This window comes from Sphaerodactylus townsendi, linkage group LG12, assembly GCF_021028975.2.
Source record: "Sphaerodactylus townsendi isolate TG3544 linkage group LG12, MPM_Stown_v2.3, whole genome shotgun sequence".
Taxonomy (NCBI): Eukaryota; Metazoa; Chordata; class Lepidosauria; order Squamata; family Sphaerodactylidae; genus Sphaerodactylus; species Sphaerodactylus townsendi.
Window position 1 is genome coordinate 49692931 of NC_059436.1, and position 14364 is coordinate 49707294.

General features: G+C 47.1%; 1 protein-coding gene across 1 annotated transcript in view; it reads right to left on the reverse strand.

Moving 5' to 3' along the window:
• The window catches only part of FPGS (folylpolyglutamate synthase), a 40240-nt gene extending 26283 nt beyond the window's left edge, over window positions 1–13957 (reverse strand). Inside the window, exon 1 of the mRNA XM_048513310.1 lies at window positions 13739–13957. Coding sequence (XP_048369267.1) covers window positions 13739–13909 — 171 coding nt within the window. The 5' untranslated portion in view covers window positions 13910–13957. The remainder of the gene's footprint in view (window positions 1–13738) is intronic.
• Between the last annotated feature and the right edge of the window lie 407 nt (window positions 13958–14364).

Consider the following 14364-nt stretch of genomic DNA (forward strand, 5'->3'; position numbering starts at 1 on the left):
GCAGCAGTGGCGTAGGAGGTTAAGAGCTCGTGTGTCTAATCTGGAGGGACCGGGTTTGATTCCCGGCTCTGCCGCCTGAGCTGTGGAGGCTTATCTGGGGAATTCAGATTAGCCTGTGCACTCCCACACACGCCAGCTGGGTGACCTTGGGCTAGCCACAGCTTCTCGGAGCTCTCTCAGCCCCACCTACCTCACTGGGTGTTTGTTGTGAGGGGGGAAGGGCAAGGAGATTGTCAGCCCCTTTGAGTCTCCTGCAGGAGAGAAAGGGGGGATATAAATCCTCCTCCTCCTCCTCCTTCTTCAATGGCAAACCACACCGTAAACAAAGTCTGCCTAGGAATGTGACATCACCTCACAGGTCAACAATGACATAGTGCTTGCATTCAGGATTACTTTGTCCTGTTTTATCTATATGTAATCAGCCACTCTTCCCTTCCCCCCTCTCAACAAACACCCTGTGAGGTAGGTGGGGCTGAGAGAGCTCAGAAGAGCTGTGACTAGCCCAAGGTCACCCAGCTGGTGTGTGTTGGAGAGCACAGGGTTAATCTGAATTCCCCAGATAAGCCTCCACAGCTCAAGCGGCAGAGCGGGGAATCAAACCCAGTTCCTCCAGATTAGAGCACACTTGCTTTTAACTACTACTCCACTGCCACCTTTTGTGGTAATCTGAAGACCATCCTCTTTCACAAGTGAAGTGCAGAATAATGCACTTTTGTTCCACTTTCACAACTGTTTGCAAGTGGATTTTGCTATTCCGCACAGTGAAATCCAGCTGCAAAGTGCACTGAAAGTGGATTGAAAGTGCATTATTCTGCATGTGCGGAAGGAGCCTTAGCTTCCAAGATCTGATTAGAACTGGGCAGCCTTAGCCTTCGGGGTTAGAGCAATTTTCCAGAGGAAAAACTGAAAAATTCTGGGAGGCAGTGAAAAAGGTTTCTGTGAAATGCTCCAGAGTGAAATGAATTTTAAGCAAAGATATTACTCAGAATATGTAGTATGAAGACTTTTTAAATGTAAGATCATCTGTATCCTTTTGATAATGGTAATTCCTGGGTAGACTGTGGAAAAATATGACATATTTTCAAGCAAGTATTTGTTGAAATGACTAATTTTGTTTACATTTATGAGAAAATGTGCATAACATACTAGATCAGTGATGGCAAACCTTTTCGAGACTGAGTGCCCAAATTGCAACCCAAAACGCACTTATTTATCGCAAAGTGCCAACACGGCAATTTAACCTGAATACAGAGGTTTTAGTTTAGAAAAAACTGTTGGCTCTGAGACGTGCGTTACTCGGGAGTAATCTTGGTGGTAGAAGGTGGCTTTGCTTTGAAGCAACAGTGCAACACTTCCAACAGGTGAATCATGACCCTAGGAGGGTTTACTCAGAAGCAAGCCCCATTGCCAGCAACCAAGTTTACTCCCAGGTAAAGGATCGCGCTTTAGTTCTTCACATGAAAATCAGTGGGGTTTAACAGGGTTACCTACACTGCTTCCCCAAAACTAGGTCTTCAGTTTAATGCTAATAATCGAGCCCAGTGGTCCAGGCCAGCCTAGATGTGTGTGTGTGGGGGGGGGGGGGGGGGTCTGTTTGCGCGTGCCCACAGAGATGGTTCTGAGTGCCACCTCTGGCACCCGTGCCATAGGTTTGCCACCACTGTACTAGATAATATACTGCTAAATCTTAAACCACAACTGAGAAGGAGTTCGCTCCTTATAAAACATCAAAAGCTCTGCCAACTGAGTATAACAGTGGTGGCGAACCTTTGGCACTCCAGACGTTATGGACTACAATTCCCATCAGCCCCTGCCAGCATGGCCCATGGGCCATGCTGGCAGGGGCTGATGGGAATTGTAGTCCATAACGTCTGGAGTGCCAAAGGTTCGCCACCACGGATCTATAATGATTTAGAATCCACATCATGGTCCTCTCCCCGGCAAAGCTCAAAAACGCTTCCCAGGCATTCTTCAGAACAATTCTAACAACACCGCCAAGTGAACTAGGTCAATATTGTTACAGCCATATTGTTGCAGCCTGAAAGATAGAGGCAGGATTCTGCTATCACCGGGCAGAGGGATGCCCCTGGCACAACGTTTCCCCACACCCCAGCCAGCAAAAAATGAATAAAAAATAAAATCAAGACTTTCACAGCTTTCTCCAATTATACTAGATTGCTGTTTTGGGATCCAACACGTCATGATTATGTCAATGCAATTCTGGGTAGATGTATTGTGTTCTTTTTTTTTCTTTGTTTCTGTCTGTTTTGAAAATTTTCCTTTTTCCCCGTTTCATATTTTTCTACTGTGTTTGTCAATTATAGTGTGAAATGTGGTTTCCAGGCTGTATGGCTGTCTCTCCTGACGTTTCGCCTGCATCTGTGGCTGGCATCTTCAGAGGATTTGATGGTAGGAATGGAAAGCAAGTGGTGTATTGGAGTATACTGTATGAGGTCAAAAAAGGCAGGAGCTCTCTTTCATAGGAGGTAGCTTGAAGTGTGAGTCACAAAGAAGTTTGTAGCCTGGGAGTAACAATGAAGATAGCAACAATGAAGATAGCAACAATGAATGAAGATAACAATGAATGAAGATAGCAACAATGAAGATAGCACGCACACACAGGACAACTATAGACAATAGCAATCAAAGGAAACAAAGACCAGGATACTTCTATTCAGATGCATTCACCTATTGACCTTGCTATCTTCATTGTTACTCCCAGGCTACAGACTTCTTTGTGACTCACATACCAGGCTACTCTATTCAGAGGGCCTCACCTTTGGACCTCACAGTATATATACTCCACTTGCTTTCCATTCCTACCATCAGATCCTCTGAAGATGCCAGCCACAGATGCAGGCAAAACGTCAGGAGAGAATGCTGCTAGAACACGGCCATACAGCCCGGAAACCACACAGCACCCCAGTGATTCTGGCCGTGAAAGGCCTTCGACAATATAGTGTGAAAATTAATTTTAAAATTACTTTTAAAAAAGATTTTCACAGCAAATCCTCTGCCGCAACCAGCAGTCCCTGCGTTTCCCTTCACACTGAGATAACAAATGAAGACAAAACGCTGTCTTTGGCCCTTTGTGCACTTACGGTTTTCGGAACAGCTGTGCGGGGTCTTCTCCCCACGCTTTTTTGTTTACATGCAAGAAGGTACCTTGCTGTTTCCCTGGGGCTTTGCTGCCAGTTTGCCTGCCTGTTTCTTCTCCTGCTTCCAGGTTTGGGTGGCTGTTTGCTTCCGGTTCCTTAAAACTTTTTTGAACGGCCATCTCTTCGATTTATTGCTCCCAGAATTGATTGAAAGTGCTTAAATTGTAAAAAACGAAAAGGGGCCCTACTGATCCCCCGGAAATGCCAGCGGCACTTCTCCTGCATGGGCAGGGAGAAGCGCGGAGGAGCAGAAAAGCCAAACTGCATACAGCTCTGCTCCTGACCCTGAGGGAAAAATTCGCACTTTGCCCTCTTCTGGAAACTGCGAGGCTTCTCCGATCTACAGCACGGTCGTTCCAAAGAGGGGAAAAAATACGCACAATTCAGAATCTGATCCAAAGGTAATGAATGTTTGACCCAAAGAGACCAAATGTGTAGAATTCTAGCCTGAGGTTGCAAAAAAAATTGAATCATTTGTGATTTGTTTTACACCCTTTCTTTCTCTCCTTACGTCAATCCCTTCTGCAGTGGCGTAGGAGGTTAAGAGCTCGTGTATCTAATCTGGAGGAACCGGGTTTGATTCCCCGCTCTGCCGCCTGAGCTGTGGAGGCTTCTCTGGGGAATTCAGATTAGCCTGTGCACTCCCACACACGCCAGCTGGGTGACCTTGGGCTAGTCACGGCTTCTCAGAGCTCTCTCAGCCCCATCTACCTCACAGGGTGTCTGTTGTGAGGGGGGAAGGGCAAGGAGATTGTCAGCCCCTTTGAGTCTCCTGCAGGAGAGAAAGGGGGGATATAAATCCAAACTCTTCTTCTTCTTCTCTTCTTCTTCTCACAACAACCCTGCGAGGTAAACTAGGCTGAGAGAGAATGACTGGCCCAAGGTCACCCAGCAAGCTTCCATAGCAGAGTGGAGAGTCAACCTTCGGTACCTCCAATCCTAGGCCAACACTCTAACCACTACACCGCACTGCATTTTTTTGTTTGGATGGACCAACCGACTATAGTTTGTAGTAAAAAAGAAAGCCCCTTGTTAGCTGATGGGAAAGAAGGAGGGAAAAGAAGAAACGTTAGGCTTGTCTGAACTATTTCAGTGCTTTGCCCAGTCACAGAGCAAATAGTTGGCATGAGTTTTTAGCCCTTACCCAACACTAGCTCTGTCAAGCGAGAACTGGCCTGTAATGCCCACATTGGGAAAGAATTGCCTCCAGGAACAGAAGTGTCCCAAAAATATATTTCTTTTGTTCCTGCAGTTATGCTCCTAACAACTAACATAGGCGTGTATGAACAAGGTGGCTAAGAAAAAAATAACATGGGTTCCAAAGGATTTATTTTCAAAGCTGTGCCAGTTGGAAGCTGGTCGACTGTTTTTATAACTACAAACAAAAATATTTATTCCCTACTTTTCTTCCCAATGAGAACGCAAAGAAGCTCCTTTCTGTTTTATCCTAACAACTGCCCGGTAAGGTAGACCAGGCCAACTGTGGGTGACTAGCCCAAGGTCACCTAGCAAGAGAACAAATGAGATTCATGTTAGTTAGAAAATCTCTCGCCATGAACAGCAGAAGTCAAATTACACAGACACACACACAGACACACACGATCTATTCATCTTTCTTCCTTAGCGCATATTGTTAAAAGCTGCAAAGTCCATTTTCCCCCAGGCAAAATTTTACAGGATTTTGCTACAAGCAACTATAACAAAATGTTATTAGGAAGCACACAGATCAGTGCTGAAGCTGAGAAATGCATGAACGCAGTGCGGAAATACCATCAGCAAATGGAGACTCTGGCTGACACAGGGTTCAGGGGGTAGGTCAAGGAGTGTCCTCAAATTTAAACTAAAGCAACACTTGCTGTACACCGGAAACACATACACTACTGTAACGGATTACTGCACAAATGGTTAATTTAACAGGTGCAGCACAGACAGAACGGGAGCACAATGAGTTAACCAGAGCTCCACCTGATTGGCTGGCTGAGATGCAGTAGCCAGAAGACACAGAGAGGGTGTGTGCTCATCTGAGAGGCAGATTCCACATGGGCCAAAAACAGTGGTGTGAAAACAGTGCAAACCCTTTTACACCTTTTAAAACCATTTTACACGGTTTTCACACCGTTTTCACACCGCTCTTTTTGGCCCATGCGGAATCTGCCTCAGAGAGAATCAGTCACAGATCGAGTCAGTCAGAGATTGTGCCAAGGGGCAACGAGAGAGAGAGAGTGAGAACGGCAGTGTGCCAGGGTTCTCAAAGAAATCTCAAAAGCTGAGAGAAAGCGTCCTTGTTTCATCAGAGGCTAGGTGGCCAGGTGTTGGTGAAAGACCAGAGGGAAACCTATTCATAGGGACACTCCTAAGACCACACGAAGGGCTTGGTTATAGTCTCAGAGGAGACCACATCTAGATATGGGACTGGGGAGTTCACAAGGGTATGTTTAGTACAATTGGCAGAGTCAAGAGAGGGTTTACAGAAACCCCAGAGCTTGCTCGGTTCCAGCCCAAAGTGTGTCCTGCCCCTTTCCCACGTAGTGCAGAAAGTGGGAAAAGTGTGTGAAAGCTCATGCCTCCCACCAAGGTCAGGCAGGAGATAGGGAGCCATCTGGCCGGAAGGAGAGGGCCCAGATGTTGCTTTGCCACCGTCAAAGAGGGTATGAAACTGTTATCTATGTCTTAAGCAAGCAAAGAGGAAAAGCAGAAGCAAAGAGCAAACTGCAGAGAGGCCCCAGTTCAAGATGACCAGGACTTAGCACTCAGCATCCCCAGGCGCTCTAACAGTGTGATATCCTGAGGAGTAAAGGGTGGGTGGTTGAGGATCTTGTTCAGGACTGTGTAGGAAGGTTTTCTCTGAAAGAGATAACTGAGCGTATGAAGCTATATAAAGTTTGTGAACTGAAACAGCATTTTATTTGTAACATCTGAGAATTCTCTGCCTAATAAAAAGAAAAGCATAAAACTCTGTACCATCAAATTGAGAAAGTCTTTAAATAAATTCTTGTTTGTTTGACTGTTAAGAAGCCTCTCAGAGATCAATCTTCCCTCAAAAGATGGCAGCGTACGTTTTCCTGACAGGATTTGCCTGAAGAGCTTGTGTGTGCATGTGAGTGGGGTGTGCCTGGGCTATCAGCAGCTATCAGCTGTGCCCTCAGCCCTCCCTCCTGAAGGGCCTGTGTGTGTGTGTGTGTGTGTGTGTGTGTGTGTGTGTGTGTGTGTGTGTTGCAACCACCTTTGCTCAAATTACCTTTATCTGTTATTAGAGTAATAAAAGGTGTTTTAGAAGTTGGATGATTGGAGGCCAGCTCTGATGTCACAACCCTCTGTTTGGTTCAGGGGGTCCAAAGTTATGGATTCCCAAAGGGGGTGCCCCATCCCCCACTTTTTCCATTGGGAGCTAATAGCAGATGGGGGTACACTTTGAGGGTCCACAATTTTGGACCCCCTGAACCAAACTTCACCAAACCTGAGTGGTATCATCAGGAGGGTCTCCTAAAGATACCCTAAAATTTTGGTGCTGCTAGCTTAACAATTGCACCCCTGACAGCAGGCACCCCCCCAAATTTTCCCAGATTCTCCTTTTAATTCCACCCCCACCCCCTTTTAATTCCACCCCCTTCGGTCCCCAGTTTAAACAGTGAAAGTGATGCTACTTCAGGATGGGGGATAATCCACCCCCAAACAGCATCACTTTCAATGTTGTTTTAACTGGGGACCCCAGACTCCCCCTTTAAGGTGGATTTAAAAGGAGAATTTGTGCTCTCTAGTTTAAAGAAGAAGAAGAGTTTGGATTTATATCCCCCCTTTCTCTCCTGTAGGAGACTCAAAGGGGCTTACAATCTCCTTTCCCTTCCCCCCTCACAACAAACACCCTATGAGGTGGGTGGGGCTGAGAGAGCTCCAAAGAACTGTGACTAGCCCAAGGTCACCCAGCTGGCGTGTGTGGGAGTGTACAGCCTAATCTGAATTCCTCAGATAAGCCTCCACAACTCAAGCGGCAGAGCTGGGAATCAAACCCGGTTCCTCCAGATCAGAGTGCACCTGCTCTTAGCCACTGCGCCACTGCTGCTCCATTGAACACCATTGAATGTGATGCTGTTTGGGGTGGATTCCAGCATCACAGCGGCCGCCTATTGGGTTTTTGTTGTTGTTGTTGCAAAACTCAGATTTTGCACCGGGCTCCATTTTCCCTAGCTACATCTCTGCATGGCCGCACAGTCCAGAAAACCCACAACAGCCAGTTGATTCCGATGTGAAAGCCTTCAACAACACATTGTGTATGTGTGTGTGAGAGCAAGCAGCTTTTTAAAACAACAACATTAATTTGAATAACGATACTTGCAAGGTCTCTGATCCATTAACTCTTGGACCTGATTTCTAGGCCTCAAAAACACACGAGCCATCACAGCAGGAAGAAGACACCATCTCTTCATCAACCACTATTTGCCCCAGGGGCAAATATGCCAATGCAGGAGGGCAGGTGGGGTGGGCATACTTAAAATAGACTGCATAGCTCTGCTAAGTTTGTAAGGGGACCCTCCGTTTCTATAAAAAGCGCCAATTGCTTCACTTTACTGCATGTGGAGATACTGTACTTGCATTGAAGCCGGCGGGGCGGGGTGGAGTATCAAGTTATTCCTGATACTGTAAGGGAAACCTTTGCTCTCTCGCCCGCCGCTACATAAATCACGCTCTCTTTCGCTATATGCCCCAAAACTCAATCTGCTGCCACCCGCCTCATGTGTCGTCCAACCTTCTCTTCCTCCCCTCCACGAAACAAAGTATACGCAGCCAAGGACAGCACACGAAGTCCTATTATTATCTTTTATTTTTACACACCTCACCTTTCTGCCTCCAAAGCAGTTGACACAATTAAAGCATATGCAATAAAACCGCCTGCGGATTCCTAGTTCTCCCCTCCCAACTGCAAAGGAAAGTTTATAACTGGAGAGGAGAAAGGATATCTCCTGGTTTGTGCAATAGCCACCCGGCCTTGTGCAATAGCCATCCTGCTCTGTGTAATCGCCATTTCCACCAGCCTCCCCCGCCCGCTGGTGAAGGAAATCCTATGGGGTGGGTAGCGTGGTGGCCAAGTTTGCAGATGATACCAAATTATTTAGGGTGGTGAGAACTGCAAAGGATTACGAAGAGCTCCAAGCGGACCTTGATAAATTAGGTGAGTGGGCGAAGAAATGGCAAATGCAGTTCAATGTAGCAAAATGCAAAGTGATGCACATAGGGGCAAAAAATCCAAACTTCACATACACGCTACAGGGGTCAGTGCTATCAGTCACAGACTAGGAAAGGGATTTGGGCGTCTTAGTGGTTAGTTCCATGGGAATGTCAACTCAATGCATGGCAGCTGTGAAAAAGGCTAACTCTATGCTGGGAAACTCTAGGAAAGGAGTTGATAATAAAACTGCAAAGATTGTCATGCCCTTATATAAAGCAGTGGTGCGACCGCACTTGGAGTCCTGTGTCCAGTTCTGGTCGCCGCATCTCAAAAAGGATATTGAGGAGATAGAAAAAGTGCAGAGAAGGGCAACAAGGATGATTGAGGGACTGGAGCACCTTCCCTATGAGGAGAGGCTGCAGCGTTTGGGACTCTTTAGTTTGGAGAGGAGACGTCTGAGGGGGGATATGATTGAAGTCTATAAAATTATGCATGGGGTAGAAAATGTTGACAGAGAGAAATTTTCTCTCTTTCTCACAATACTAGAACCAGGGGGCATTCATTGAAAATGCTGGGGGGAAGAATTAGGTTTAATAAAAGAAAACACTTCTTCACGCAACGCAACATGTGATTGATGTTTGGAATATGTTGCCACAGGAGGTGGTGATGGCCATTAACCTGGATAGCTTTAAAAGGGGCTTGGACAGATTTATGGAGGAGAAGTCGATTTATGGCTACCAATCTTGATCCTCTTTGATCTGAGATTGCAAATGCCTTAACAGACCAGGTGATCAGGAGCAACAGCCGCAGAAGGCCATTGCTTTCACCTCCTGCATGTGAGCTCCCAAAGGCACCTGGTGGGCCACTGTGAGTAGCAGAGAGCTGGACTAGATGGTCTGATCCAGCTGGCTTGTTCTTATGTTCTTATGCAGTAAGGGTAACTAACATGAAGTCAAACTTTCTGAGTCCAGTGAACACTGTCCTGAGGTTCACTGAAAAGATGTGCAAAATATAAAATTTCAAAGGGCTGGGGGTGGGGGGAAGAAGATTTCCCACAAACAGATTTTTTAAAAAAATACATGCAAGACCGACCCCAAACTCACCTCCATTCCGCACAGATTGAGTCTTCACTGCCTTATTACCCCAAATGACCCTACGTTGAAATGTCTCCCAAGACAAGAGTGAAAGGAAGAGAGAAATCCGTCTTCCAAACAAAAAGGCAGCCAGCGAGGTTTCGGCAACAATTTGCACATGATTATGCCTCGTGTCCTTCTTGTTCGTTACTGGATTAGACACGCAAACTGGGTAAACCAGCAATGTTATGGCGTCTACTATTGAATGGGAATTAAGATTCAAGTCACTATTATCTGCAGGAATGAACGCTCTCACAAGCAGCTTTAGTGAAGTTGCTTAATCAGCGGGTCAAGTTTCTGAGGAAAGAAACCAGATATTTTGCAACAACGAAATAAGGGAAAAGGTCCTTTTTCTTCCCCCAGATAGGTCAAGGGGGGGGGGGGTGGACACTCGTGACAAATATATAATTTCTATAAAAGAAGCAGGCAGCAACTAAGAAAGAAAAAGAAGGGAACCCAGTTAGTTGACAGACCTAGCAAACGTGCAAAATTCCTTGGCTCCGGAATCTTATTTGTTGCACGGTAGCAACCGCAGAGAGACAAAAGGAGGCAAAGTTCTCATTTCATAATCAAAGAATGCCGAACTGGAAGGGAGGAGGTGGACAGAAGGTCTCTAGCAATGTAGGACGCTACCCCAAACATCCACAAATTCCACAAATAATGTCCAACACTATGGTTTTTTTATCCCCACGTTGTTTATCTCCACATTCTCTTCTTCGGTTTTAATGTCTTTTGCATTGGTTATTTTGTGATTTTTCCCCCTGTTGTGTTATGTTCAATATTTTTATTTCTTTAATCATCTTGTTAAAAAGTCACTATTAAGAGTGACAGGAACATGTTGTTCTGAAGCTACTTGTAACATCCAATCTGCATACTTCCACAAACTGTCATCCACAAAGGAACAATAGCAACCACAGAAGGGCAAAAGGAGGCAAATTCCTCCTTTCATAACCAAAACAATCACTTGTTCCATCTCCGAGCATGATACCAAGCCATTCCCAAAGGGATGGAGGGAGCTAAAGTCCTCCATTCCCCAATAAAGATGACCATTCCACGCACTGTCGAAGGCTTTCACGGCCGAATTCAACTGGTTCTGGTGGGTTTTGCGGGCTGTGTGGCCGTGGTCTGGTGGATCTTGTTCCTAACGTTTCGCCTGCATCTGTGGCTGGCATCTTCAGAGGTGTATCACAGAGGGAAGTCTGTTTCACACTGACAGCACTTAACAGGGTTACCTACACTGCTTCCCCAAAACTAGGTCTTCGGTTTAATGCTAATAATCGAGCCCAGCGGCCCAGGTCAGCCTAGATGTGGGGGGTGGGGAGTGGGGGAGACTCTGTTTGCGTGTGCCCAGAGAGAGGGCTCTGAGTGCCACCTCTGTCACCTGTGCCATAGGTTCGTCACCACTGGTATAGTGGTTAAGGTCTTGAATTAGGACCTGGGAAGTTCAGATTCAAATCCCCACTCAGGCCATGGCATCTTGCCGGATGATCTTCAGCCAGCCACACACTGCCAGCCTCAACCCTGTTTGCATGGTGTTTGCATGCATGGGAGACTTCCAAACAGCACGGGAATGATGCAAAGGTAGGCGATGGCAAACCACCTCTGAACAGCCCTTGCCTTGAAAACTCTATGACAGAGTCACCATAAGTCAGCTGTGACTTGATGGCAAAAAACAACCAAGGACAGTGACTGTCCACAGACAATACGGGACTGCCCATAAAGAATACCGGAAAGCACGCATGCCCGTAGGGAATAATGCTTTTTTTTTAAGCAAGCCTTTATTGGCATAGACAACAGTACAACAATAATAAAAACAGATTAAAAAGCATATACAATACAGGAAATAAATGTTAGGTTGAAGGAAATCTACTGCTGTTTAGTGATTTCCAGGAGAAAGTCTGCCACCATCATACAGAGAGAAGGATCAGGATTGTCCAACAAGTAGTGTAATCTAATTAAATCGGGGAGATGGGGTAAATGTAAAGGAGTGAGATTCACATACTTGGATCTGATCTCCTTGAATCTGAGGCAGTGTAGTAATTGGTGGGCCAGAGATTCAACTGAGCCGTCGTTACATGGGCACAATCGTTTAGCCTTTTCTTGCTTATTAAATCTGCCATGTAACAAGGCAGAAGGCACAACATTAAACCTGGCGAGCATTATGGCTCTCCTTTGAACAGGGTTTATTAAGCAATACAGGGAATAATGGAAAACACCGCATGGCCAAGGGGTGCTCTCCATCATTCTCTATGGACAATCATAGAATCATAGAGTTGGAAGAGTCCAGCAAGTCCAACCCCCTGCTATGCAGGAAGACACAATCACAGCACCCTTGACACGGCCTCTGTTTAAAAACCTCCAAAGACGGAGACTCCACCACACTCCCAAGGCACAGTATTCTATTGCTGAACAGCCCTTATGGTCAGGAAGTTCTTCCCGATGTTTTGGTGGAATCTCTTTTCCTGTATCTTGACTCCATTACTCCTTGCTCTAGCCTCAGGAGCAGCCGAAAGCAAGCTTGTTTACCTCCTCAACATGAAATCCCTTAAAATACTTAAACATGGCTGTCACGACATACCCTAACCTTCTCTTCTCCAGACGAAACATACCCAACTCCCTGAGCTGCTCTTCATAGGGCACGGATTCCCGACCTTTTACCATTTTGGTTGCCCTCCTTGGGACCCGTTCAATCATTGCCCTTAGTTTAAGTACCTCCTTTTGACAGTGCCCTGGGTAAACCACTTTACAACAAGTAGCTTTTCCAATGTACATTTTATGCCCGCTCTGCATATGTCTTGGGTTTGACAGCCCCCTTGAAAGAGCCCTGATCAGCTGAGAAACAAGGAATCCATGCATAACCCAGAGTCCCATAGGGACATTGGGAGTTGGGATATTCCCATATAAGGAAGAAAAGATGCACTTCTCCCAGGTTTGTGGGAGAGCCTGAAGAAGAAGAGTTGGATTTATATCCTGCATGGAGACTCAAAGGGGCTTACAAACTTCTTTCCCTTCCCCCCCACAACAAGAACCCTGTGAGGTAGGTGGGGCTGAGAGAGCTCAGAAGAACTGTGACTAGCCCAAGGTCACCCAGCTGGTGTGTGTTGGGAGTGTGCAGGCTAATTTGAATTCTGTAGGTCGTTCACATCAGAAGGACTCCAAATTTGTTATGAACTATGTATTGATGTTCCAGGGCTATAATGGAACCCTTGAAGAGAGGAACAGTTGGCTCAGCTAAGGCAAAGCAAAGTTAAATTTTCTTATATTTGATTGTTGTTCTGTACAGTATTCTTTAAGAAAAAAGAAATTACAAGTTGGAGCATTATTTACTGTAATTTTTTGGGAGTGTTGAGCGTCACCAAGTGTGATCCCACCGCTAATAGGAAGGGAATGCTTTTAGTTTTCAATGGAGAATGATATCCCTCTTGGAATTTAAATTGGGTTATACATGCACGCAACTTTCAATCCATAACCTAGCGAGAATGAGCGGGTTGATGCTTCTGATGTCCGAGCCCCGCGTTTGGTGTCGGAGTGCCATCATAACTGTTATATGTTATTTTTAAAAGATATTTGATTGCTGTTCTGTATGTTATTCTTTACGGGGGGCGGGGGGAGAGAGAAAAGAAATTACAAGGTGGAAATCTGTTGACTGTAATCTTTTGTACTGGGTTTGTTTCTCCGCTCTGCCGCCTGAGCTGCAGAGGCTTATCTGGGGAATTCAGATTAGCCTGTACACTCCAACACATGCCAGCTGGGTGCCCTTGGGCTAGTCACAGTTCTTCTGAGCTCTCTCAGCCCCACCCACCTCACAGGGTGTTTGTTGTGAGGGGGGAAGGGCAAGGAGATTGTAAGCCCCTTTGAGTCTCCTGCAGGAGAGAAAGGGGGGATATAAATCCAAACTCTTCTTCTTCTTCTCTTCTACCTGTTAAGAGTGTCACCAGGTGGGATCACAATGCCAACAGGAGGGGGGAACTCTTAGTTTTCAATGGGAAATGATTTCCTTCTTGGAATGTAAGCTGGGTTGCCTCTGCACGCACCTTGCCATCTCATCCTCAACGCGTTCACACACGTGGAGGCTACACGCGGGTTTTCCCGGTAGACGCGTGCAGGAAAGACGCGCCTGCCCATGCATCTTAAACTTCCCCGCCCCAAGAGCACCCAAGGCGCGCGGGAGAGCACCGCCCGCTCCCGCCCGCCCTCCCTCCCTCCGGCCCCCACGTGTGTCTCCCCTTCCCGGCTGATGCAAGTTGCATCATGCAACCCGGGGCTTGCAGAGGGCTGCTCACCTGGTACTCCATTCTGGGCGCGCGGGCCGGCCTGGCGCTCAGCCAGCGGCGGGCAGCGGCGAAGGCAGCGGCGGCTGCAGCGGCCGGAGGAAGGGGAGGAGCGGCCGGGGGCGCCTCGGCCAGCAGCTGCAGCAGCGCGAGCGGCCAGGCGCGGATCCGGCGCGAGCCCATCGCACGCGCCTCCCAGTCCCTGGGAGCGGTGACGCAACGCCGCGGCCGGCGGACACGCCCCCTCGCTTCGCCCGGCCGCGCAGTGCGCAGGCGCCGCGGAGACCGCTTCTCAGAGCGGGGGAGCGATCCCCGCAGAGGTCTGGAAAAGTGGGTGATGCCCTACACTTCCGGCTTCGGACCGGTCTCGCGCCCTGGTTTTCTCCTCGTCAGTGGAGAGAGAGGCTCCTTTGGACTTTTAAAAAATCAGACTCTGGAGCTGGGTGTGATTCTAGTCTCGGTTTCTCCAGCACAGTCGCCTTTTCTTTTTGCTGCGTGCAGAAGAAGAAGAAGAAGAAGAGGAGTTTGGATTTATATCCCCCCTTTCTCTCCTGCAGGAGAGTCAAAGGGGCTGACAATCTCCTTGCCCTTCCCCCCTCACAACAAACACCCTGTGAGGTGGGTGGGGCTGAGAGAGC